Genomic DNA, 27,145 nt, shown 5'->3' with positions numbered 1-27,145 from the left:
CTGACAAAATGAAACAAAAGGAAGATGGGAGGTTGGAAACTGACGCCTGCTGACAAATGAAATTGTTTGCCTTGTTAATCTGGATATTTCAACTACTATGAAGCTCAGATACAATTTACACATATAGGCAACTTGTTGGAAAGTTGGCAACATGGATACATCTAAGTGACGGCAAAAATTCATCGACACATATTTCCTTTCCATTCAGACAATATATGAACCCTTGTTTGGGCAGTATGTTAACACAATTGGTAAATAAATAAAAAATATCTTGATATCTTGACTAGACCAGGAATTCCGTGTCAGTGAGCTCAAGAACTTTGTGTATGCCTATCGGTTTTACACCTGGCTTGAATGCATTCCCTTCAATATACCTGTGAAAAACAACCAAACATCACTCAGTTAGCTTCATAATGTCAAGAATTAGAACATAGCGCATGCTTTGCTCTCAAATTCATATGGTTCTGGCAAAGAAACTCACATGTCTTTCAAGAATGAGTGTTTATAGAAGGCATCAGGAATTCTCCCCGAAAACTGATTGTGATCCAGGTACCTAAAACGAATCAATGAACAATAAGATTCTAGGGGAAAATAGTCTTTCATACAAAAAGCCCTGATCCAAAGGAGCATCAGCAATCACTTCTTTCAATTTTGATAGCTAAAGCTCCATAGTCTGGTACATGTTTGCTTTTAAATTGTGCAAGTCGCAAGGGTGCTGATTTTGTTTACAAGCAAGGTAGGGTACATATTAGAGTATATGATATCATTTTCATTGAAAAAAGAAAAAAGGATTCCTGTTGAGAGCACAAGACAGTGCATTTGTACCTAAAGTGAGCAGAAGCAGAGAAGCTTAGAAAATTGTACATTTATTTCCTCAACCTAATGTAGTAATAGGTAGATTTCTTCAGGATTTTTATATCAATAAGTAATGTGAATGACGAAGTAGATCTTTTTCCAAGATTGTACTTAGCCCTAGAATAGATGCAACAGCATGTTTATATACGACAGTTAGTTCATTGGTATTGCAAGATGAACCTAGATTACAAGTTGAACATTGGCAATAAAAGCAAAGGCAAACCCTTGATGAAAGTAAGCCATAAACATATCGACTGTTCTAGCACAAACATAAAGAACAGAAACTAGAAAAGGAGACTTACAAGTAAGTCAATCGAGGAATATGGGATATTGCTAATGGAACAATCCCAGACATCTTGTTGTAAGACAGGTACCTATAACCAACAAAAACCAACACAACATACTTTATGACACAAGAATATTTAGTCTATCCAGATGAAGATAAACTTAAGACTTCAGACGCAATAGTTTGTAGACAGGAGAGAAGGGGGGAAGGATGCATACAAGATTTCCAAATTGGTCAAGTTGGCAAGCTGAGCTGGAATTCCTCCCGTAAGATAATTGTTGTTTAGGTAACTACATATCCCAGTTGCAAAAAGAACCGCTTAATTTATCACTTCATTTACACAGGAGATGGAAGTGACTATGTATTCACCAACTTGAATTAACTTACAGGTTACGCAAAGCCGGAAAGCAGCCCTCAATGCGTATGAGTTCCCGAATAGTACCCACCAAATGATTGTTGCCGACATCCCTATCAACAAACAGTATTCCAATGACACATCAGTAATCAGATACAGATCCTTATCACAACATGAGCAGAAGTATGAAATTTACAAGTGCCGAAGATTTTGCAGAGTTCCTAGTTCTGGTGGAATTCGCCCAATAAGACGATTTTCTTGCAGATAGAGATAGCGAAGAGCTGGAAGATTAGCAAGCTCCTTAGGAATTTCCCCTTTGAAACTGTTGAAGCTTAGATACCTGCATATAGCCAAGTCATGGTAAAAAAAAAATCCAAAAGAAGAAAAATCAAATTGGCGAGGGAATCTATATTCACTCACAAATGGGTTAAACTCTTCAGTTCACCAATCTCAGGAGGAATGACATCTTGTAGCTTATTCCATCTCAAGTTACTGAAAAGCAGTAACAATGAGTAAATGACACACATCAAGGCTCGATAAGAACACGGTTATCAACTAAAGCTACAAAAATTGTGAACTTTGTTTAAAGAAAGTTCCATCTTTAAACAGTGCTAATGGCATGAGTCGTATAGCTAAACAATCTTGATTAAAAGAAGGGCTTTTACAGTATTCTCAGGCGCTTCAATCGTCCAATCTGAGGAGGGATAGGCCCCGTTAACTTGTTGTTATGGAGATCCCTGTAAAACGAACATAGTCACATACAGATACAGCAGATTCTTGAAGCACAAATATGAAGTATTGAGCTTTCACAAAAACTGAAACAAACTGGAGTTCATAAAGTTTGCATTTTAACTTACAAAATTAACCTTGAGTAACATAAATGAGAGTAAATTAAACAGGATCAAATTAAAGAAGTGGTCTTACAGCCTAGTGAGATCCAAGAGATTGGTGACGGCGGTAGGAAAAGGTCCAACAATTGAGACTGCATAAACCTCCCTGCAAAATTTGAACAGAATCAAAACCGATCGCTCTCCGGTAATCAAAATCGGAATGGTGAAGAAGTGGCCTACAACTCAGTGACGACTCGGTAATCGCCTTGAGTGGAGCAAGTGACGCCGGACCAGGGCGGAAGGTCGCCGTCGCCGCAGGGATCGTCTCCGACCCAGGCGTAGACTACTCTCCAGCCGAGCGAAGCCTTGATCTCGTTCAATGCTTTCACTGCGCAAACACCAAAACGACGTCATTTCATGTACGAATTGAACTGAACTGAATGAGCGAGATAGAGAGAGGAGCTGAGGAGGACTTACTGTCACGTTTTAGGGTTTTGGCGTGGAGGAGCAGAGGGAAAAGGAGGAGGATCAGAGAGAATGCGGTGAAGTGAAAGCGAAGCGCCATTTCCAAAAAATCCAAATGGAAATGGAGAATTTCAGATCTCTGATCTCACACTTGGGGTTTTAGGTTTGCCAAGTGAGTGGCATTTAGTTGAGAATAGATCTGGAAGTAAGCTCAATTGTGGTCTGTGTGAACACAGAGAAGGTGGAGCTGCTGCTTCTTCTCCTTCAATCTTTGGGTATTGGCCAAACGCGGAAAGGCTTATCGACCGTCGGTCACAGTTGGTTATTTCTCCATTTTCTTTATTCTACTTGTTCTTATTGGTTGGTCTCCTTCCATTAAGTTACTTGTGGTTTATTATTGTTATTTTTGTGTTTGTATTTAAATTTACGAAAATTCTACCGTATCTTAATGCACCAATATATCAAAAGAATCAATATACATGTAGGGCTGCCACTTGGTTTGGTAATTACCAAATTAACCGAATATCAACCGATGTTTTAAATTTGATAAACTGACTTTTTTATAATCGAGACAGATAAAACCGAAATCGAAAATTACCGAAAAAGTTAATTTAGTTTTAGTAAATACTGAATCTACCGCGCGATTATCTAAATACTCATACATGTATATTAACTTATTAAGAAATAAATATAAAAAATTTCATAATAGTATGAATATTACTACATTAATAGTACATGTATTTTAAGTAATCTAGTCAAAAATTACCTAGTTTTACTAAAAAGGGTTAAAACTTGATGTCATATGTACAAAATAAAGCTATAATAAGTAGATCAGTACAAAGTTTACGACTATAAAATTGAAAAACCTAGTATATTGTTCATTGTAATTTATATTACAAATAATTAGTTGTTCTTAAGTTGATAATATCGAAAACCGAAATATCGAATTTGGTAGATATGACTAAAAACTGAAAATTTTGGTTGGTAATTGGTAGCTCAATTTTGAAACCGAAAGCTTTGGTTTTAAAGCTTTCGGTTTTAAAGTTAGTAATATCTATAACCGATTCGAACTAACCGAGTGACAGCCCTGGTTCTATGCAAAGATAGAAAAGCTTGAAGTAATCTATTTATGTATTAAATTTGTCTACCTTGAAGTATAGATATATTAACGTAGGCTCCATAATACATTTTGGACTATCTACAATCAGATTTGTCAGCATGTTTAAGCTTCATTCAGTAAAGATAATTATTCGATTCAAAAACGTATTGTAGACGAATCCTTAGATATAATTCAAATTATTATTTTTTATTTTTGAATAATTTTTTTTTTAAATAAGTAAAATTTAATCCCGCAATGTATATCATACATTTGCCTTTAACGGCTCTACCAATTTTTAATTTCGATTTATTTTGTTATGGATGCTCAACAGGTTTTTGTTTTTAGCTTTGTAATAGTCTTTTTTTTTAACCCAAAAAGTAAATAAAAATTTAGATCATACGATAACCATGTAATGGGCTCAAACAACTGAACAAGTAGTGCAATTTGTGTTCTAACACTTATCGAGTCATTGTGAAGCACATTTACTTATGTATGCAAGGTTGAAACCAGATATATGAAATGAACGGTTCACATTTTTCTTTAACGTTACGCATTAAGCTCAAATAAGTGGTGTTGCTTTATAATTTGGAACTCACGAGTCATTGAAAATGACCATACCATCACTATTTGTACCATATACAATAATTTAAAAAAGTAAAACTTGTCAAATCATAATTAAACACTATGGTATCATTATTTACTTTTTTGTATGTAGATTGATAAGATTTAAATCTTTTATATAATTTCTTTAAATTTACACATACATGAAATTCAAAGTGAAAATGATAATTAATTAAATTCATTTTACGTAACAAAGCGAGTTATTATCCGAAAGAGTTATGTAACATGTATTACATATCTATCTACAATGTCAAATCATTGAAAGGAAAGGATGGAAGATTGGGTTAAAAGTCCATCCGCCGACGAAGTTAGGGCAAATCAGGCAAATTGCATTATAAATTTATAAAAGCTAGCTAGGCTCCCAAGTAACAACTGTTTTGAACATGAAGTCATGAACTATACACGGAAATATTAATTAAATTCCAGACCCACATGGTACTATTCTGAAAAGTCGATCTTGACCCGAATAAAACGCATTACCTACGAGTTACCCCATATTAATGAGACTCATGGGCTTCTTTTGAATCCCTCCCTCTCCCTCTGAAACAAGAACAAAGACTCGTGCACCACCATCATTTCCGTGCTTGTTTCTGACGCCCTCCCTATCTCTCTCTCTTCACTAATTAATCAACAAGAAGCTGACTTCCAAAACAAGCATGGAAATAGCAGCAAATGGCGTATAGTAATGTATAATATGGCAGAAATTATACTGTGAATTAAACTAAAGAAACCAAGAACTCTAATATAGGGCCATGGAAGGTTCAAGAAATGAAAGATACCCAAGAAATGAAGAAAAAACCGATATAATTAGAAGGCTGAAAATCTGATCATGATGATGATGATGATGAGGTGGGTACTGAAATGTGAGTCGGATTCAGTTGTGAAGAGGGTTTGGTCCGGAAGGGACCCGTCTCTTCTCGACACCGTATCTTGGATCAATCTGATAATCGGACGGAGACGGCGGCGGCGTCGGAAGGTGTTGGGTTGACTGGAAATGAATGCACAAAGAACGTAGTTTGGGGCTCGACCGTGAAATTGCGTCGCAACTGTGATGGCGGTGGGTTTGTTGCCCGGAGTTGCTTGTTACGACGCCGACTCCGGTAGCACATGTAGGCAGAAGGAGCTGTAAGAGGACCACCGTCGCCAACGCTGACGCCACCAGAATCTTTCTTGAAGGAGAAGAAGAAGAAGAAGAAGAAGAAGAGAGAGCGCTCTTCATTTTTGGGTGTTGAAGGTCAGAGATCGATGAAGGTTTTGGGTTTGGGTGGGGATACAAAGAAAGAAAGAGAGAGACGGTGATGGATGAAAAGGCTGGTATTTAGTTAGTTAATGCGAAGCAAGCAAGAGACACATGAAAGACTATAAATTTTTGAGAGCCCAGAACAACAAGAACAACTAGTAATAGTCGTCGTCACAAGACTCTCACGTCTGTATGTACCCCCCCCCCCCCCCCCCCCCCCCCTAATAATGGATGTTTATTTATTTTTGGCAAAAAGAGTTTAGGTCAGGGAGAAGCTGCTCTCCATATAAGATTATAAGGTGTCCTTGAGAACCACCGAGGTCCGTGACGTAAGAGCCCACAATTGACCCGCATGCAGATCGATTATGAGAATGAACAGACCTTGCTGGCCGGTTCCAAGCTAGGTTTCTTAATTCAATAAGAATTTTCAAGATTGTTCTGGCTTGAACTGGGTAGGAATTCCGCTCAAGGCAGGCCTTACCAATTTTGTCAGCCCCATAATCCAATTAAGATCAAGAAGAACTGGGGATGGGAATTGGGCTGGTCTTGGGCTTTTATAGCACTTTCTGTGACAGCCCATTACTCTCTCTTTCTGGTCTCTATAAAAACTTTACTTTTTAACATTTCACATCTTCTTCCTGTTCGGGTTGTTTCTTTTCACCGGAAACAACCCCCATACAGCTCAGCCGGTAACAAGCTTCACCCAAATTCACCAGAACAACAAGAAGAAGAACAGCTATACGTCATCATCAAACGTCCACGTCACTCTCTCATTATTTTCTGGTTTATACCTTTCGATATTAATATATACATAATATTACAATCCAATTCCATTATTGCTTATCCATCACCACCGCCACGATGGCCGTTCCTCCGCCGCCTCTCGTTTTCTTCTTCCTCCTTATACTCAGCTTCTTCTTCAACCCGACCCATCAGAAACCTTCGATCACGCTAAACACGACGACCCTATCCAAATCCGGCGACTCGGTCCTCATCGAATGGTCCGGCGTCGACTCGCCCTCGAAGCTCGACTGGCTCGGCATCTACTCGCCGCCTTCCTCCCGCAACCACCACTTCTTGGGTTACAAGTTCCTCTCCTCCAGCCCCACCTGGCAATCCGGGTCGGGCTCCATTTCCCTCCCCTTGATCAACCTCCGATCCAACTACTCCTTCCGGATCTTCCGCTGGTCCGAGTCCGAGATCAACCCCAAACGCCACGACCACGACAACAACCCCCTCCCCGGAGTCAAACACCTGCTCGCCACGTCACCGGAGCTCGCCTTCGAATCGGGTCGGGTCCCGGACCAGATCCACTTATCCTACACCGACCGCCTCGACCAGATGCGGGTCATGTTCGTCACCCCGGACCGCGATGACCGCGCCGTGAGATACGGCCTGAGCAAGGACTCGCTGGATGACGTGGCGGCGGCACGTGTGAGCCGGTACGAGCTGCAGCACATGTGCGACTGGCCGGCCAATCACAGCGTCGGCTGGAGAGACCCTGGGTTTGTTCACGACGGCGTCATGACCAATCTCAAAAGCGGTCGCAGATATTATTACAAGGTAATTACGAATTAGATTAGCCATAATCCTCATAATTAGTAGTTAATCACGTTGGAAATCTTGATTGTTAAACTGGGTTGATTTACAGGTTGGGAGTGATGATGGAGGCTGGAGCGAAACGCACAGTTTTGTGTCCAGAAATGGAGATTCCGACGAAGCAGTAGCTTTCATGTTCGGTGACATGGGCACTACAACGCCGTATGCCACGTTTCTTCGTGTCCAGGACGAAAGCGTGGCCACCGTGAAGTGGATTCTTCGTGACATTGAAGCTCTTGGTGACAAGCCGGCTTTCGTGTCCCACATCGGAGATATAAGCTATGCTAGAGGCTATTCATGGCTGTGGGATCATTTCTTTAATCAGATTGAGCCGGTTGCGACGAAGCTGCCGTATCATGTTTGCATTGGGAATCATGAGTATGACTGGCCGTTGCAGCCGTGGAAGCCGGACTGGTCTAGTTCGATTTATGGGAAAGATGGAGGTGGAGAATGTGGGGTGCCGTATAGTGTTAGGTTCAGCATGCCTGGGAACTCGTCGGAGCCGACTGGGACTAGTGCACCGGCGACTAGGAACCTATACTATTCGTTTGACATGGGGTCGGTTCATTTTGTGTACATTTCGACCGAGACCAATTTTGTGACGGGAAGTAAGCAGCGTGAGTTTATAAAGCGTGATTTGGAGAGTGTGAACCGGACCAAGACTCCTTTCGTGGTGGTTAGTGGACACAGGCCGATGTACACTACAAGCAATGAGGGAAGGGATGCGCCTATGAGGAGGCAAATGCTGGAGCATTTGGAGCCTTTGTTTGTGAAGAACAATGTCACTCTAGCATTATGGGGACATGTTCATAGATACGAGAGGTTTTGTCCAATGAGTAACTATACTTGTGGGAGTAGAGGGCCTGTTCATGTTGTGATTGGGATGGGAGGACAGGACTGGCAACCGATATGGGAACCTAGAGCGGATCACCCAACTGATCCCATTTTCCCACAGCCACTGAGGTCTATGTACCGCGGTGGTGAATTTGGCTACACTAGATTGGTTGCTTCAAAAGAGAAGCTTACACTTTCTTATGTTGGAAACCATGATGGACAGGTGCATGATTCGGTGGAGATTCTGGCTTCGGGAGAGGTTCTGGGTGGTGAAGCCGGTGGTGATGGTGTCGAAGCTCTTGGTAACGGGTTCAAAGCTGCTGTGAATGGTAGTGATGGTGCTGGTTTTTCTGGAAATGGGAGCAAATTGGATTCCAAACTTACTTTGTTTGTAAAGGGAGCAAGCGTTTTAGTCCTTGGGGCTTTCATAGGCTATGTTATTGGTTTTGTTTCGCACGCCAGGAAAAGGGCCATCTCAGAAAATAGTTGGATTCCGGTGAAGAGGGAGGAGGATTCATGAGCTTACTAGTATTGGCACAGGGCTATCCTGCTTACTTGTTTTGCAAGCTATGAATCTGGGATAGACTGGTATGCTTTGACATGCCTGATATACAGCTGCAGTCTTTTGTAAATATTCAACTTTCTTGACACATTAGCTGTATGGCCAGATTCATGCCCTTAGGACATGTATACCTTGTAATATCGAAGTTTTGATACCCTATTCCTATTCCGAATAAAACATAGATTCATCTCTTATAGAACTGCATGTCACTTTTGCTAGTCCTCAACCCCAAATCCACAGCTGAAAATCATGGACAAAAAGACTCATTTTATTGCATGCATATCCCAGGTAGGGGAAAATCAATAATGATATACAGTCAAAAGAGGGAAAAGAAATTCATTTGAGAAGTAATCCAGAGTTATGTGCAAATTTTCTGTAGGTTGGTCTCGTAATAAGCCTCCCAATTTTCGCTTTTGTTGATTTTTCACTGGCCTAGCAGGCGTCGAGTTCGTTGATTGGCACCTTTCATTCGAGAGTTGAGCTCATCCACATCCTCAGAGAGGTGATCCATAGCTTTGTTTTGCCTGCATTTTCCATATTACTTAACAACAATGCACAGACAGATATGAAATCATGAACAATATGCAGGGAGTAGAAAAGTTACACTGACCTCTCGAGTTCACTTCCCATGTCCACAGCCATTCCCTTCAAATCCCCCAAAATATTACTTAGATCTGAGAGAGCATCATCTTGCTTTGCCTTCTCAGCCTGGTATTGGTGATCAATCCAACATTAATAATTCCAGAGAGCATGTAGCCATATGCTTCATAACCACATATATTTACACTTACCTCGATTTGCTGAATGGCACTTGATCCTTCAGGAAGGGGTGTCTCAGGAGCTGACCGGCTTCCTTTGGGCGCAGGAGATAAACCCAACTTTTCCCTCTGCTCTTTACTTGCACGTTTATTGGTTGTAGCTGAATCTGAACACGATCACCATATCAAAGTCCAAGTACATTACATAAAGTCCCCCGAAAACGTGATGTTTTCAAGTTTCGGGATATTAAGCAAGTAGACTATAACAGAAGCAAACCTGCTGTCAATTCAGGGCCTTTAAGCTCCTTGGTCTTCTTTGGCTTCCAAGGCTTTGAGAAAATGCCCCCAAGTCCGTTTAAAAGCTTCTCACCCTGATTCAAACATGCACGAACAATAAGGTAACATGATCTTACACAATGCAAAAACCATAACCTCATAATCCTCTCCATAAGTGCTAACATGATCATACCTTGCTCAAATCCTTATCCATATCGACAGCCGCCATGTGTGTCCTTGTAATCTGATCACCCTGCTGATGCAACGTGTCAAGCGTGGTTGTAGCAGTCCCCTTGATGTCCTCAGCAATCCTCAGGCAATTGTTGACACTCTGTGTTGTCTCCTCAGACTTGTACACTGCATATTTCTCCAACTCTTGCACACTCTGGTTCTCTAGCCCTCCCGAGTCATGAAAATCGTTCTTGTATGAAGCAGGAGAAGTCCCTCTTGTACTAGGCTTACCGGGTTTCTCATTACCAAAATCTGGGGTGATGAGCACGGGTTCAGAAGTAGTTCGTCTCGCTGGGGTAATCTTAGCCTCATTAGATTGGGTTTCTGAATCAAGAGATCCTGGGTCTACAGAGCTTTGCTTAGCAATCTTTGCAGGCGATTTCAAAAACCCGAACATTTTGACAACAACAACAACAGAGCTATAGGTTGATATCAACTAGTTACTTTTGAGGCAAAAGTCACTAAATCAAAGGAAATGACAGAACCTCTTAGAAGATTCACAACTGTTACCTAGAGAGCACAGGAAAGGAAAATCAATGAGAATGGTAATCATAATTTGTTTCTCCAATTAACTAAACTACATGTTCTTAACAAAATGCAAGTGATACTTAAACCAAGCACAAATCTTTGATGCTAGCTAGTCATATGGAGCAATATTGATCAAGAACTCCAATTATGCATAGACATGCCCATCAATGGGGGTACAATCAAGATCGAAATGTACCTAGTAATTTGGATGAAAAATCAAAAATTGGTTTCGTACACAAACCACCACGCTTGGGTTTTGGATTGGGTTTGTGCTTGAAACGGGAAGAGAAAATGGATTGAATTTTTATTAATAAAAGGAAAAAAGCAAAGGGTTTACATTTCTGTAGACAAGTATTTATCTTTCGTCTATGTGGCTGCGAGCAAAATCAGAGAAATATGCCGCGGAAAAGCAGAGAAAAACTGTACGGCTCTAAGTCCGAGTCTCAAAGTGACTTGCTTCCCAGAATTGGAGGGCTATCAAAATTTTGTATTTATTTACTCCATTTAGTTATTTCTTATCAATCGCCTGCAGTAAATCCAGTTTGTACTCAAATTTTTTACTCTTTACATAGTATAAAGTATATATTAACTGCCATAGTATAAATAAATTTTTCAAGATCAAACCATCTTGAGTGAAAACAATCCAAAATACTGCACTTGTTACGATAGTTAATCAAATTGGTTTTTTTGTTTGTTTTGTTTTGGAAAGAATTACAAGTCGAGAGCATGGTCGGCCGTAGAGGTGGCAAACGGGTCTTAAAGCATGAGCACGGCACTGGCCCGGCAAGCTTAAAAGCAACCCGGCACCGCCCAAGCCCGTTAGTGGCCCGGCACGATCCGAGCACGTTAGAATAACGGGTCGGGTTGGGCCTAAGAATATTGACCCGACCCAGCCCGAGCCCGTAATGGGCCCGGCACTGCCCGAGCACTACATATTGTGGGCCGGCCCGTTACAAACACAAAATTTCATTTTTTAAAAATATATATATTAAAAAACTATAATGATGAGATTTGAATATGAGACTTTTTTATTTAAAATCTCATGACTATTCCACCAATACATTTTTTTATATTGTCAAAATAATGAAACAAAACATTATATCATTGTTTTGACATAAGTATTTTTTCTAAATATTAAATATATGTTTATTAATAAAGACTAATCTCATAATAATACAACTATAGAATTAAGGAAAAATAATAGATACTAAATCTTTATTATATTAATAAAGATTAATCTCACAATAATATACTAAAAACAATATATTTTGAGTTTTTTTTTTTTTTTCTTTCTTATAGTGAAATATAAAAAATTATTAGAAATCTAATCTTAAAAAGCTAAGATTAAGAAAAGGGTGAGGCTATTGCCACCCTACAATTTTCTTTGTTCACCCTACTTGCTCATTACACCCTACAATTTAATTACAATTATTAGATTTACTTATCCAACCCATTTCTCTTTCTAAGAATATCCTCCATCATATAAAAAAAAAAATTTGTTTAACGAAAATTTCTCATTTAATTTATATCAATTAAAAAGACGTCCTAAAATATATTAAAATTTCCTTATAAAATCATAATTTGATTTACTTCTATTTTTTTATTTTTTCCATTCAGTTTCAATGTTCGTTTATTTCAATCCATATTAAAAAATTAGTAAGTGCTACTATGAGCAATGAAAAAAATATTGATTTTTTTTCGTGTTTTAAATTTTTACTTTCGGTGTTTCTAAAAGTATTATAAAGATATTGATGAAGTTAACACTAATGGTTTTGTGAATTGAATAACAAATTAACGATGAGGACGCAACAAAAAGATAAAAAAGAAAATTGTAATAAATTAAAATTTGGATGGAGAAGGTGAAGATTAATGTTATCAGAATTTTGTATTTAATTAGTTATGTATTTAGTTTTCCTTAAAGATTTAAATTTTAGAAAATTAGTGTACTTATTAGTCATTTTGCATTTGGGTAATATAGTCTTTCAATAATTCAAATATTTGTAGGGTGAACAAAGAAAATGGTAGGGTGGCAATAGCCGCACCCTTAAGAAAAACGTTGTAGAACTTAATTTATTTTAATTTTCTAAATAGTTAAATAAAATTAATTTTTATTTGTTCAAATTAAGATTTTAAAATCGTGCTTTATAGTGGGTAGGCACGAGCACGGCCCGTTATTGACCCGGCACGAGCACGGCCAGACACGATATGGGCTTGGGCCATGGGCCGGGCCGGGCTTAATGTTTAAGTAAATGGGCCGGCACGAGCCCGGCACGATAATAAATGGGTCGGCTCAAGCACGGCACGAAGCACGACTAGGCCTGCTTAAAATGGGCCGGGCCTGGCCAGGCCGGCCCGTTTGCCACCTCTAGTCGGCCGGAAACGAAGTCATTAAACCAACTAAATGACGGTAATTATGAAGGTCAAATATTTGAATTATAAAATAATAATAACATGAAGAGTCTTATAAATTGCTAAAAACAAACAAAAAAAAAAGACCCGAAAGAAGAACTTTTTTTTTGTTTCATAGAGTAGATCAAACTTTTTTTGTTTTTGTTTTTATTCATCAGTTATATGAGATAATAAAATCAACTATCACTTGAGAAATCTCTCTCCAAGTTAGAAAAAGTCGCCGCTCTCTCTCCAAACCAGAGGTAGGGTTAGGGTTTTTTCTTTGCAACTTTCAACAGGTTTTCACGATGACCTTTGTTGATGCTATGGCTGCTCGTCTGGCTTCCTCGTTGATCTGGGCCCAACCAAAGGGAAAGGGTTACGACAAGCTGATGTGTTAATGGTGGGAAAGTTGTTGACTGCAAGGGAGTTCAAGGTTCGTTCATTTTTGGGGATGTTTCACAATGTGTGGAGGGTGAATGGGAGTCTGCAATTGGAGGAGGCAAAGGGTCAAAGGGTATTGTTTACGTTCTGGGATCCGGCTGATCGGGAGCAAGTCTGGTAGGGAGCGTCGTGGGGTTTTAATCGGGCCCCGGTGGCGTTGGCCATGTATGACAATGTTTTTCCAGTGGAACAAGTGCCGCTGGTGAAGGGCTCGTACTGGATAACACTGATAGGTATCCCTCCTACCTTCAGATCTGAAAGAATCATGATGATGATTGGTTATACACTAGGTGATTTTCAGGAAATTGATAAGCCAGGGAAAAAGCAGGTAAGTATGGAATTCGGGTGGAGATTCCTTTCACTCGACCTTTGTCACTGCAACGATGGTTGATGAGGTTGAGTTTTTATGCAAATTCCATTATGACAAACTGTTTGGAAGATGTGGAGTGTGTGGGTTGATAACTCACGTTGGTTTACCATACTCGGGGCTGGCGTTGGATTGCGGCGGAGCATACGGTGTTGGGTGATCAGCAAGCACTGCCGGCGCCAGAGATGGTTGTGCTCCAAAGTGGGGGTACGGCGTCCAGTTCTAGGACGAGTCCAAGCAGTAGCTGCAAGTTTAATGTAGCCATGCAAACTAGGGTTTCGGTGTAAGGCCAAACCCTAGTTTTTTGAACTCCAAACTCGATCCCGAAACAATTCTTTCCTTCTCATGCTTTCAAACCACGCCGGAAAATCACCATCAGGAACTAAATGCAACTGAAATGATGTTTGAACTGGTGACCGGTAAGAGGAGGGATCGTGGTGAGTTGGAGGTCACCGTCTCGCCAAAGAAGGTGAAGCAAAAGAAGCTGCAGTTTAATGATATGAGTTTGGTTCCAGTGGAACAAGCTGTAGATGGTATTGCAAAGAAGAAAAAGAGGGGGAGACCCGTGGTGAGCAAAAACAGGCTCCCATATGGAACTGCAAGCAAGGCAAAGTCTACTAGGCTGGATGGTAAGGCGGGAAAGGAGAAGGTTGTGAAAACAAACCTGCTGGACAAGTTGAATAAGTCAGATGAAGGCACCAGCTCTAACCCGAAAGGGAAGGAGCTTGTTATTGCTTAGTTTTTTTTCTTTGTCAGGACATTAAGCTTGTGTAAGGGCAAAATGCCTCTATGAGTCTTCTAAAACGTTTCTAGCATCTTACATGTACTACAATTGTGTGTCTGGCATGTGAGGGTTAGATGAATGATTTCATTTCCTTAGAATGGCAAGGTTTTTTTATTTTTTTGCATAAGCGTGCTTAACGGTGAGAGTCCTAGAGATTGTATTCGTTTGCATTTGCTTAGATAGGTTATCACGGCTTTGCCGAGATTCTTATGTAAGTGTTTTGTAGACTCTAGTTGTTTTGGCTATTGATCTAATGATATCAATTCCTTCTTCTTCTTCCAAAAAAAAAAAAAAAGAATATCACTTGAGAAAAATGAAGGTCCAATTGCCAATTTTTAAAGTATGATCGAGTACTCGAGTAGAAGCACTTAAACCTAAATTTCTTGCCAACTCCAAGGGCTTACCTAAAAAGAAAACCTTTCACAATAAAGCCCCATATAATTTTGCCTTTTTCCCCTTAAATTTAAATTGGTTTTTCTTAAATATATGTGGGACTTTCCTTTTTTGGGGTTTTGACACTAGATTTTCCATTCTCAATCCTTATTTCAAAATTGAGGAATAAGGTTATTTCCTTATGTGGTACCTATATGAAGATTTCTGCGAGATTCATGGAACTCTATAAATACCTACCTTTAAGCAATTTAGATGTGTTATTGAGAGTTTTCTCTACTTGGTAGTTCTTGTACCAATTCCCAATGACTCCACACTCCATAAAAGCAAACATAAAAGCAGAGAAAACTCTCAAGAACACATCTAAATTGAGTCATTGGGAATTGGTACAATAACTGCCAAGCAAGCAATAGAGTAGCAACCAATTACAAGAGGTATAGGGAGTCTAAAGAACAAGAGGCTCACTATATGGAAGAAGGAGGCTATGACCCAGACGTCAACCTCACAATTGCAGACTTCAATGACAACGAGGAACTTGCTCAGTCAATGGATGCACTAGATTTTGACTGATCTGCTTTATTTATTTTATTTTCCAAAGACAGTTGTGAAGGCATAATGCCTCATTTTTAATTAGACTATTCCTTGGTCTTAAAGTTTATTTCAATAATTGTTTGATGAATTAGATTTCTGAACAAGACCTTGATTTGATTATCGTTGGCTTATTAATTTCAGATTTTATTCTAAAGCATTGAATTTATTCGATTTTATTTACTACACATATACATGGTTTGAAATAGCACTATAAAGACGTAAAACAATACATCTAGAAAAAAAAGAAAAAATTATTAGAATGAAAAGATTATCATTCTACCTAAATGCTCTAAAGAATATGAGATATATTTTTGAATTAATTAATCATACCTCCCATTTATTTGTAGGAATGAATCGAGGAGAACTTGAGTGCTTAGTTGATAGTGGGACTACCAACACCATATTAAGGAATAGACAATTATTCATTGAATTAATAGCCTATAATTCCTCTGTGACTACGATGATTGGAACATCACAAGTAATAAAAGGGCGAGGAACTGCCAAATTTTTGCTGCCTAACGGCACAATGTTTAAAGTCACAGAAGCTCTGTATGCACCAAGAGCTAATCGAACCTTAAGTTTCAAAGATATTTGTGTCAACGCCACTCACCACTTACAACTTGGTTCTCTTCAGAGCAGGCCAAAAAGATTGGACTTGCATCCGGAATTTAGAAGAGTGTAATGATGTTGTACTCTATAAAAGTCGAATCTATGGAGTTGGACGGAGGAGGTGTCTTTGGTAATTGAAAGTTAATCACAGCAGTACTGAAACCCATTCAAGTCCGCCATCGCCAGAACTAATTGCACTCGAGAATTGTACAGATTATAAGCTAGAGCGAGGGTATATTGTGGAATCAAATACCACAGGAGACCTATTGCTTGTTCAGAGAACTTGTAATCTGCAAACGCCATATCCCTACGAGCCGTACATCTTCAAGATCTACAAGTTGGTGTTCGATGACGGCAGATCTCTTGTGCGACAAGTTGAGATAAAAAGTGTAGGAGATGAGGCTATATTCGTAGGAGGCGGCCAATCTGTTTCTGTTTTTGCTTCAAAGTTTCCTAGATGTCAGCCAAACTCCATATATATATATATATATATATATATATATATATATAATTAAATAGAGGATTAGGCGATATTAGTTCCTCTGCGACAGCCGATTTGGGGTGACTGGCACCCACCCACAATCTCGAAAGAAAGGGGGCCATCGCAACCGGGAACCCACCAGCCATCCCGCTATTTTATTTTATTAAAAAATGAAAAGAAAACACAAGAAGAGAGAGGGGGACAAGAACCAAAACCTCTCTGAAAACAAAATGAAATAAAGTACTCAAAGTGAGCACTGAGCTAAAATAGTTACAAACTAATGAATAGAGCAATCATGCAGCATAAACCACCGTTGCATGAAATCTATCAAGCACTTCCGAATTAGCTAATACGGAAATTCGGTAACCCTTGCAGATTGTGAACAAAGGCAGCTGATGCACAAGGAGGGCAAGAGTCCCACCAATAATGCCCCTCATGATCCACCCCATAGTTAGCTAAGCAATCAGCCACTTGATTCCCTTCTCGATAAATATGTGAAAACTGAATCTGCATAGAGGAGAGAGTGGTACAACAATTGACCCAATCAACACTTAGACGCCAAGGGATTGAGTAATTTTTATTGGCAAGAAAGTGAATTGCTACCGCTGAATCACACTCAATCCAGAGAGAAGTCCATCCTTTTCCTGATGCTATTGAAACTGCATGAATAATGGCTTGAAGCTCTGCTTCTAGGGCAGTAGCAATACCCAAGGAACCAGCAAAACAACCCATACAATTACCCAAGTGGTCACGAAAAATACCTCCATAGCCCGCGAGTCCTAGCGTCCCACGAGCAGCACCATCTATATTAACCTTTAATTGAAAAGCACAAGGAGCATGCCAATTTACCTCACGAATTTGATGTGATCTTGAGGCTCGACCGCTGATTCTAAGAGTACTGAAAATACAAAGCTCATCTACTGAGTTACGCATAATTCCTAAACCCCAAGAATCAACCTCTCGAATTTGCTGCTTGATAGAGCGAATCAAATAATCAGTAGTTAAGCGACGCTCATCAAAACGGATAGAATTTCTAGCCTCCCAAAGAGAGTAGAAGCCAGCTCCCATCATTCCCCACTATAGCAATTGCAATTGAGTACCAAAACCATGTTGCAGTGGGTAAGAGAAGAAATCATATATATCCAGGAAATGAATACTGACTTGAAACCAAGATAAAACTGCAGACCATACCTTCACAGAGAAAGAGCACTCAAAAAAAAGGTGGTGGGCCGTCTCAGCAAATGCATAACAGAGAGAGCACATAGAAGCAAAAGAAAAGCCTCGTTGAAGTAAGAGATCATCTGTTAAAAGCTTACCATGAAGAAATTTCCATAAAGTAACAGAGTTTCGAGGACGAAAGCATTGACGCCAAACCCATCTATCCCAAAGAACAATTGCCTGTTTACTCCTCTTGAACTCATAGGCTATAGATAAAGATAAACTCCCATCAGAAGAATCCAACCACACTAGCTTATCCTCCATGTTTGAATAAGGAAGTCTAACAGCTGAAATTTCTGACCAAAGTGCAGAAAGATCAGCAATCAAATTTGTAGAGCAATACCAAGAGCCATCTCTGATGAAATCAGAAACCTTGGCACATAATAATTTGCCAAGCTGATGCACAATACCCAATCTATCAACAACTGAACCATTAAGCCAATTACCATGCCAAAAATCAATTGATCGACCATTGCCCACTAACCATTTAGAGTTGTAGAAAATATCCATAAACAAGGGTCGCATGCCAGGCCAAATAGATGATTTTTTATAGTAAGAACATGGCTGACCTGAACGTTGAAGAAACCGAGCAGAAGAAAAAGCAGCGGCTGGTGTAGACTTAGTTAAGAAATCCCAAAAATTTTTTAGAAGGAAAGCCTTATTAAGAGCCATAATATTACGAACTCCAAGACCACCCTCTTTCAATGGAGCACAACACTTTTTCCAAGAGACTGGATAATAGGCTCTAGAAGACACAATGCCGGTCCAAACAATAGGTGTCTTCAATATAGAAGATGGAACCATCACTCAACTAGACCCTCTAGATGGTTTGCACAAGCGCATGCGTCTAGCACTTTGGATTCTGCCACGTTGTAATGGACTCTCCTAGACTCCTAGCTTCTAAATTCATAGACCATCAATTTCTATTAAACACTATAAGTGTTATTTTTTTATTAGTATCATTTAGTATAGTGACATAAGTCTTCATTTTATAAAGATAATAACTATAATATTCAGTTGTCGCTGACTTTTTAACTACTTTATCAAGAAAAAAGTGCTATTTAAGTATTGAATTTTAGATTTTTGTTGTTGATAATTACCAATATTCGATCTACAAATAGAAGATTGTTTACATATTCTTGTAGGCTGTAGTCACCGGCAGCTTCAAGTCCAGGAAAACGACGATTCCTTGTAAATGCATATATTGGGTTCCCTCGTTCTTAACATGAGGAAGAAAAGGTTAAAACGTTAAGCTATGCGTCCCACAGAAGAAGATAAGCAGACAAAAAAGCAAAACCCACTCGCTCTCTCTTTCACTCATTTTCCCAATAATCTGCTTCTCTCTCTCTCTCTCTCTCTCTCTCTCTGTGTTAGAGAGTTGAGGAGAGCAATGGCGGCTATCCCATTCTCAGCTACATCCAAACCATCAAAGTCAGCTACTCATTCCACGTTCATCTCGAGCTTCATAGCAGGCTCCAACCACATAGGAAGACATTCAAGGCTGTTCTTGATCTCAACCTCTGGTTCTGTTTCTGGCCGAGCTAGGAGAAAGCTCTGTGTGAAGAATGTGGCTGCTAGTGATCAAAAGCAAGAACCTAAAGACGTTGCCACCCGAGAAGGTTGTTTTCTTTTCTCAGTCTTACTTCATCCTTTTCGATTCCTTTGCTTCAGTTTCTAAGTTGCAATTGATTTTTGTACTAATTTGCAATGCAAAGTTGTAATCTTTTTCAATCAAGTCTTGGACTTCCCAATTCTTTGTCATTTAAACCCAAGTATTTGCAATGCAAAGTTGTAATCTTTTTCAATCAAGTCTTGGACTTCCCATTTCTTTGTCATTTAAACCCAAGTTGCCTAATGGGTTGGATTTTATTGGTCAACAAGAGTTGAGTGAAAATGGAGGACACTGTATTTTCATGTTGTTATTGATGTGGATATATGACACTCTTGCATTCAAGTGGGTACTTTGGGTGCATTTCCTCCAGATTCTGCATCCATTTCATCGATTATCAAATACCACGCGGAATTCACACCTTGCTTCTCTATGGAATCGTTTGGACTTCCCAAGGCATTCTATGCCACCGCGGAGAGTGTTCGTGATATGCTTATCATTAACTGGAATACTACATATGAGTACTGTGAGAAGTTGAATGTAAAGCGGGCATATTATCTCTCAATGGAGTATCTACAGGTTTGACTTGGGTCTCTTTCTGTCTGGCTTCTGAAAATTACTGTTGTTTTCTATATATTTACATGATAATATTAAAGTCTGTCATATACTATATATGTTATGCTCTAAAATGTTTACAGGGTAGAGCATTGCTAAATGCAATTGGCAACTTGGAGCTTTCAGGGCCTTATGCAGAGGCTTTGGAAAAGCTTGGGCACAGTCTTGAGGATGTAGCTAGGCAGGTCCGTTTCACCGACCATTTTATTTTTTGATCAAGTAATGATTTTAACCCATAATTTTATCTTAACTTTTGTTTCTCATTCCACTAAATAGAATTATCCAAGACTGTCTTTTAACTGTGGAAGTCCCTAAATTCTTTGTTGTTAACTGATAGGAACCAGATGCTGCTCTTGGAAATGGGGGGCTAGGGAGGCTTGCTTCCTGCTTTTTGGACTCCCTGGCAACCCAAAATTACCCGGCATGGGGATATGGACTAAGATACAAGTATGGATTGTTTAAGCAACACATTACAAAAGATGGCCAGGAGGAAGTTGCTGAAAATTGGCTTGAGGTTGTTATCATGGTTCATTTGCAGAAAAATGCAAGAGCCTTACTTAATTTCCTCGCCTTTTAGGGTGATCATCACTTGAGTGATTCTTATGGGTCACCATGTAAATGTCTCTGTCATCTGTTGATTGATTAAAGTTTCTCTTATCAGATGGGCAATCCATGGGAAATTCCAAGAAATGATGTGACCTATCCTGTGAAATTCTATGGTGAAGTTATTTCGGGGCCAGATGGGAAAAAACAATGGGTTGGAGGAGACAATGTCACCGCCGTTGCCTATGATGTCCCCATACCAGGATATAAAACTAAAACCACCATAAACCTTCGACTGTGGTCCACAAAGGCTGCACCAGCAGAATTTGATTTGCATGCTTTCAACACTGGAGAACATGCCAAGGCATATGCAGCTATAAAGAATGCTGAAAAGGTTTGGATGAATCCACAACCATTAAGCTTCTTATTCTAAAATAAGTTTACATTGTTTTACTACACTAGTACACTACTATATAGTTGTAACTGTTATGACCAACTAGCTAAAACTGGTTATCCTTAATGTTCTATGCTACATGATTAGATCTGTTACATATTGTACCCCGGGGATGAAACCATGGAGGGAAAATCACTTAGATTGAAGCAACAATATACACTATGTTCTGCTTCTCTCCAAGACATAATCGCACGTTTTGAAAGGAGATCAGGGGACCCTGTGAATTGGGAAAAATTTCCTGAAAAAGTTGCAGTGCAGATGAATGATACTCATCCAACTCTCTGCATTCCAGAGTTGATAAGAATATTGGTGGATGTGAAGGGATTGAGCTGGAAGGAAGCCTGGAATGTTACTCGAAGGTACTTCATTTCATATATATTTTTACTTTCATTGTATGTGATACTGTTGGCTTCATAGAGCACTAGCTTATATGTCTTGTCATTCCAAGTATTCTTCCAGAACTGTTGCATACACAAACCATACAGTTCTACCCGAGGCATTGGAGAAATGGAGTTTAAATCTTATACAGGAGTTGTTGCCAAGACATGTTGAGATCATAAAAATGATTGATGAGGAGGTAATATTCAAGATCATACAACTACTCCAGGTTCTCATCAGAAAATTTGTCTGTATGAATAATTTGTAGTGGTGGAAAAGTGAGCATTCACATTCACATTTATCATCCTACAATATTTTTCTTTTGCAAAATAAAAAAATCCATCATAATCTAATGTATTGTAACATCTGATGAATTGACCAGCTAATTCATACTATTGTTGCTGAGTATGGCACGGAGGATCTTGACTTGTTGCTACAAAAAGTGAAAGAAATGAGAATTCTAGATAACATTGAGTTGCCTGACTCTGTCTTGGAAATGCTCCCTAAATCAGAAGAAAGCTCCGTGGTTGATCACATTGAGTTGGTTTCTGATAACGAAACTAAAGGCACTGACAAAGGAGACCAATCTCAAGTACTGGACACTGAGAAGAAAAATGAGGTTACATTTGAACCAGATCCTGAGCTGCCAAAGATGGTGCGCATGGCTAATCTATGTATTGCTGGTGGACATGCAGTAAATGGAGTTGCTGAGATTCATAGTGAAATAGTGAAGAACGAAGTATTTAACGATTTCTATAAGGTATAAAACAAATTAATGGTATTAGTGCCAATTTATTCTTTCTAGTACTTGTTTTCACTTACACTTCTTCTGGCAGTTGTGGCCTGAGAAATTTCAAAATAAGACCAATGGGGTAACACCTCGAAGATGGATTCGTTTCTGCAATCCAGATCTAAGTAGACTTATAACCAAGTGCATTGGAACAGAAGAGTGGGTAAAAAATACTGAGATGTTGGTGAACCTTCAAAAGGTAAATGTCATACCCAAACTTGTAAGTCATTGAATATTTCTGAGGTATAGTATATATTAAACTTAGATCTTTGTAAAATTAATAGCTTAAAATTATCTGATGATGTTATAGTTGCAATTTTTCCCCTATATGGTCACTTGATTTCCAATTTTCCCATAATGGCAAGTAGGAAAGTAATTACCTTAAGTGTTCACCGTGTTATGAGTTTTGTGCATATCATCTATTAATAGGAGTAGTGCCACTTGTCCACAGTTTGCTGATAATGAAGATTTCCAGTCTGAATGGAGGGAAGTAAAAATGAGAAACAAGATTAAGGTTGCATCATTCCTCAAGGAAAAAACTGGTTATCTAGTCAACCCCAATGCGATGTTTGATGTACAGGTTATCCTCTGCCTATCAAATATTTGTTCATTTTCTCTAGTTCTCTGTTTCAGTTATTATATCATGTAAAAAGAAAAGGAAATCCTTACAGCAAAAGAACTAGTTTTTCTACATGTTAATACTTTTGAGTTCAGAGTAAAGGATATTTATTCAATCAATGGCAAATATGAAGCACTTTCTTTGTGCAATGGAGTTGCCTTGACCCTTCTTTTTACTCATATAACTCTTGATGTTGATAATCAGTCTAAAATATATGCAATGTCAGGTGAAGCGCATCCATGAATATAAACGGCAGCTAATGAATATCATGGGAATTATTTATCGATACAAGAAAATGAAGGAAATGAGTCCCAAGGAAAGAGAAGCAAGGTTTGTTCCAAGGGTGTGTATATTTGGAGGGAAGGCATTCGCGACGTATGTTCAAGCCAAAAGGATTGTGAAATTCATCACTGATGTTGGAGCCATTGTAAACCGCGATCAAGAGATAGGTGATCTTTTGAAGGTTGTGTTTGTTCCTGATTACAATGTGAGTGTTGCAGAAGTGCTTATTCCTGGTAGTGAACTGTCCCAGCATATCAGGTCAGTTCCTAGATTCACTTCATTAATCAGCAATTACTTCAGCTTACAAGCCTAATCTGCCTATTTCATTTATGATAGAAATGTGGTTTTGATTGTATGATCTCTCTCAGTACTGCTGGAATGGAGGCCAGTGGAACTAGCAATATGAAGTTTGCAATGAACGGGTGTATACAAATTGGAACTCTAGATGGGGCTAATGTTGAAATAAGGGAAGAGGTTGGAGAGGAAAACTTTTTCCTCTTTGGTGCTAGAGCTGAAGAAATATCTGGACTAAGGAAACAAAGATCTGAAGGAAAGGTACATGCATTATGATTAAGTAGCATTAGTTAAAGGCACGTACATGTCCTTTGGTTTGCTTGATATCTATTTTGTTCTTGGCAAAACACACAGTTCGTGGCGGATCCACGGTTTGAAGAAGTGAAGGCATATGTGAGGAGTGGTGTTTTCGGTCCTTACAACTACGATGAACTGATGGGATCTCTGGAAGGAAATGAAGGTTACGGTCGTGCTGATTATTTTCTTGTTGGATACGACTTCCCTAGTTATATAGAATGCCAAGACAAGGTCGATGAAGCATATCGAGATCAAAAGGTGAGTACCGCATACTCATCACCTTCATTTTTTGCTTACTTTTCTGAAGTTATTCTTATAATATGTGTGGTCTGGTGCAGAGATGGACAAAGATGTCGATTTTGAACACAGCTGGTTCATACAAATTCAGCAGTGACCGTACAATTCATGAATATGCAAGAGACATATGGAGGATCGAACCTATAGTACTGCCATAAAATGAAATGTATGCTTCAATTGCATGACCCTTTGTAAAGAAATTTCTCACCTAAGAAAAAGAGTAAAACTTAATGATGGATTCATGTAAAATTAACCACAGCAAACATGGCATGATCGACCAACCAATGCAACCATCAACAATATCCAGATCACGCCTTTGAATTCATATAATTAACGATTTTTTTCATGAGTCTTAACCTTGAGGGTGAACCAAAAGTTGGGTTGTGTCAAAGTTTTGAAGAGGTTGAGATGTGGCTGGAATCGAAGTCATTCCTTAGGAATGGGTGGAGTCGGTAATTACACACACAGGTGAGTTTCCCTGCTCATTTCTTGTTCTTCATCTCTATTTCCCTGAATTTCGAATTTGATTTGATACATACACTACCGACTAAATTGATTCAAATATCAATTTTTTTTATAGTTGATTTCTTTTTCTTTTTCTGTGGAAAGTTAAACTTCTGGAGAAGAAACTGCCAATTGGAAAGTAGAACATGACATCCTTTTGACCCAAAAGCTTTAGAGAAGGCAGAGGTATTTACGGTTTATAATATATGCCGAGATGAAACCTGAATTTGCTCAAAATGACACTTCCACCTTACAACTATGAAGCTAATGTAATTATTCCAAACTAGTGTGGTAGGAAACATGGAAACAACTATATGAAGGGTCATAAGAGTAGAGAACAAGCTTAAAACATAACTCTGTCGGAGGTAGTGCATGAGTAGTTAAAAATATAATAAATTTGTATATTAATTTAGTAGACGGTTTTAGGTTGAATGACCCTATATAAAATCATATTGATGCGTGTATCGTTTTTTGAGCAATACAGTACACCTTAAGCTTAATCGACTACAAGGGTAAGCAACAAATCGAATTTAACCTCAACTAGTCCCTCAAACTAAATTTTAAGATTAATGTGGACAATGCTGATCATGAAGGCCAAAATAAATAATTTCTAGGCATGAGAGCAGAGTGATAATGAGAAGTCAAAAACCAGCACTTGGAAGAGGAATTATTTTCTGCATAGAGTTTTGGTCCAAGTCTTTGACCTTCAAGCCAAACTAGACTGCCAACAATATACATCCATAGTTTTTGTTGTTCATCACTAACCCTGATCACCTAAATCCACCTCCTGGACCACAATACAGATCTGTAAACCCCCACAAACTATAATCAAGTTCACATACGGATATCATGAGAGATACAAATAGTTTTTCTAAAAGAAATTCATAAGTAGCATCTCACATTCCCATCACCTCAAAGTAGCTTCTCTTACAAGTAGCAAAAACAAAGAATTGATATTTCTCATCCAAGAACAAACTGATTCATTCTACTTATATGGAGAACATGAAATACTGATTCAGAACTGACATTCCCTGTTGAGTTCCAAAAGCATCTTAAAAATATCTTCCTTTCTTCGGCGTAACAATAAGCCGACTCTTCTCTCTTGGCAACCACTCATAAACAAGGACTCATTAATCCCATCTAAAATTGACAGTTTAGATCAATGCAGAGTATCTAACGAAATTTCCAAAGCATACACTGGTTAAAAACCCAGTAAAGCATTAAGCATACATGGCGTAAGAAAAATGTACAAGGAACTCAACTTTTGCCCTTCTGTCACAAACATGTTGAGCTTCGAAGGCATTGGAAAATTGAGTAATAAATAACAGAGTTCAGTAGATTTGGAGAACATAAACAGACAGTTTCCGAAGCATGAAGGCCAAGCTTGATCGTTACTCATTGATCCAAAGTAGACTTTCCTCATAATTAGTAGGGTTATTATCACAAATGGTACCTGAACTTATCCTCTATTTTATCGATGGTACCTGAACTTCAATTTTGATCACAACCAGTACCTGAACTTTTCGATTTCATTTTAAATGATACCTAAGGCCACCTTCGGTCACTATTCATTTTCGATTTGCTGATAATTAGTAATATTGCAAATCGGATTCCTAACCACATACTTGCCAACCTTCTCTTGTTCTTCTTCTTCTTTATGATCAATCCTTATCAACCCAACGGTAGTCCATCCAAATGAGCTACTTTCCGTAACCAGGAATATATACCCTAGATTCTCAAGTTTCCCTAGATCAATCCTTATCAACCCAACGGTAGTCCATCCAAACGGTAGTCCAATCCGCTTCAAGTTAAACAGTTTGGACCAAGTGTCACGCACGCCGAATTCTCTCATCACCCAGAAATCAATAGAGTCACAAGTACCCATCCGATAAAGCGATACACACAGGCACCCTCCATGAGAAACCTCAATACAGGGGATGGAACTTGAAAAAAATTAGGCACTAGCATTGTCCGTAACTCCTCTTTTGCAAGATCAAAAGCAAATATTTGATCTTGTTCGTAATTTAGCCAGTGAAGTGCCTCATTGGAAAGAGCCACAGAATAACTGAGACACAGGCTGCCGGTCTCCCCTGGGTCTTCAATTCTTGTCCAACCCTGAGCTCTCAATGAGAACATCTGGATCACTTCAACTTCCTCATATTCTTCAAAGTAGGCTGTGAGAACTTTGTAGTCGTCAGTGGCCGAAACATAGTCAACACCGCCACCACCAATATAGCTTAGGTGATCCTCATCTGAGCCCGGGGATGGTAATTGTTTAAACAATCCAGTTGATGGGTTACATGTATAAAAATATTCGCCAAAGTTAATCTGAACAACTAGAAATACCAATCCGTTGCAAGAGCCCAGCAGTGTCACCTTACCACCCGGTAGGAGGAAAGGGAATTTCACCTTCCTAACCGAGGATTTGTCTTTAAACGACGATGCCGGCATCTCCAAGTCTAGGGAAACGAGCAGCTTAGGGGAGGCGCCGGTGCAGAGTAGCCTGTGACTGAGGGTTTTTTTGCTCAGAAGCTAGTTTAAACTGTGATTTGGCAAATTCTATGTCGGATTGTATGACAAAGCGCCACTGTTTCGAGACGCAGGTGAACCGGAGTAGGGATTTGACTGGGAGCTGGCCTATAGAGAATTGCC

General features: G+C 39.1%; 5 protein-coding genes across 7 annotated transcripts; 2 read left to right on the top strand and 3 right to left on the bottom strand.

The window, feature by feature from the left end:
* Nucleotides 1-50: 50 nt before the first annotated feature.
* Nucleotides 51-3,123, bottom strand: LOC112200713 (probable leucine-rich repeat receptor-like protein kinase At1g35710). The gene is made up of 11 exons (XM_024341721.2): nt 2,804-3,123; nt 2,567-2,714; nt 2,421-2,492; nt 2,162-2,233; nt 1,917-1,988; nt 1,693-1,836; nt 1,529-1,609; nt 1,360-1,431; nt 1,158-1,229; nt 482-553; nt 51-374 (listed from the first exon to the last, which is right to left on the bottom strand). The coding sequence occupies exons 1-11, from the start codon at nt 2,889-2,891 to the stop codon at nt 284-286; spliced, it is 984 nt and encodes a 327-aa protein (XP_024197489.1). The 5' UTR covers nt 2,892-3,123; the 3' UTR covers nt 51-283.
* Nucleotides 3,124-6,407: 3,284 nt separating this feature from the next.
* Nucleotides 6,408-8,945, top strand: LOC112197110 (probable inactive purple acid phosphatase 2). Its single transcript, XM_024337680.2, has 2 exons — nt 6,408-7,314; nt 7,403-8,945. Exons 1-2 carry the CDS (start codon nt 6,613-6,615, stop codon nt 8,702-8,704), a joined length of 2,004 nt encoding a protein of 667 aa, XP_024193448.1. The 5' UTR covers nt 6,408-6,612; the 3' UTR covers nt 8,705-8,945.
* Nucleotides 8,946-9,084: 139 nt separating this feature from the next.
* LOC112197111 (putative SNAP25 homologous protein SNAP30) lies at nt 9,085-10,863 on the bottom strand. The gene is made up of 6 exons (XM_024337681.2): nt 10,736-10,863; nt 9,974-10,521; nt 9,782-9,875; nt 9,538-9,671; nt 9,357-9,454; nt 9,085-9,270 (listed from the first exon to the last, which is right to left on the bottom strand). Exons 2-6 carry the CDS (start codon nt 10,406-10,408, stop codon nt 9,171-9,173), a joined length of 861 nt encoding a protein of 286 aa, XP_024193449.1. The 5' UTR covers nt 10,409-10,521; nt 10,736-10,863; the 3' UTR covers nt 9,085-9,170.
* An 8,191-nt stretch (nt 10,864-19,054) lies between these two features.
* LOC112200933 (alpha-1,4 glucan phosphorylase L-2 isozyme, chloroplastic/amyloplastic) lies at nt 19,055-24,345 on the top strand. Of its 3 annotated transcripts, none has more exons than XM_024341942.2 (14): nt 19,055-19,430; nt 19,770-19,999; nt 20,119-20,220; nt 20,373-20,549; nt 20,697-20,972; nt 21,120-21,391; nt 21,492-21,609; nt 21,793-22,170; nt 22,247-22,399; nt 22,652-22,780; nt 23,046-23,359; nt 23,470-23,656; nt 23,750-23,950; nt 24,031-24,345. In XM_024341942.2, the coding sequence occupies exons 1-14, from the start codon at nt 19,067-19,069 to the stop codon at nt 24,145-24,147; spliced, it is 3,018 nt and encodes a 1,005-aa protein (XP_024197710.2). In that variant the 5' UTR covers nt 19,055-19,066; the 3' UTR covers nt 24,148-24,345. The 3 variants fall into 3 exon arrangements, with proteins under 3 accessions (XP_024197710.2, XP_024197709.2, XP_024197712.2); XM_024341941.2 differs by having other exon boundaries at nt 19,767-19,999; XM_024341944.2 differs by having other exon boundaries at nt 19,056-19,430; nt 19,794-19,999.
* A 1,999-nt stretch (nt 24,346-26,344) lies between these two features.
* Nucleotides 26,345-26,944, bottom strand: LOC112199711. Its single transcript, XM_024340686.1, has one exon. The coding sequence runs from the start codon at nt 26,942-26,944 to the stop codon at nt 26,345-26,347; it is 600 nt and encodes a 199-aa protein (XP_024196454.1).
* Nucleotides 26,945-27,145: the final 201 nt, after the last annotated feature.

Source organism: Rosa chinensis, chromosome 4 (genome assembly GCF_002994745.2).
Source record: "Rosa chinensis cultivar Old Blush chromosome 4, RchiOBHm-V2, whole genome shotgun sequence".
NCBI classification, from domain to species: domain Eukaryota; kingdom Viridiplantae; phylum Streptophyta; class Magnoliopsida; order Rosales; family Rosaceae; genus Rosa; species Rosa chinensis.
Note: the sequence above shows the minus strand (reverse complement) of the source record. Positions and strands in the feature narration are given on the sequence as shown.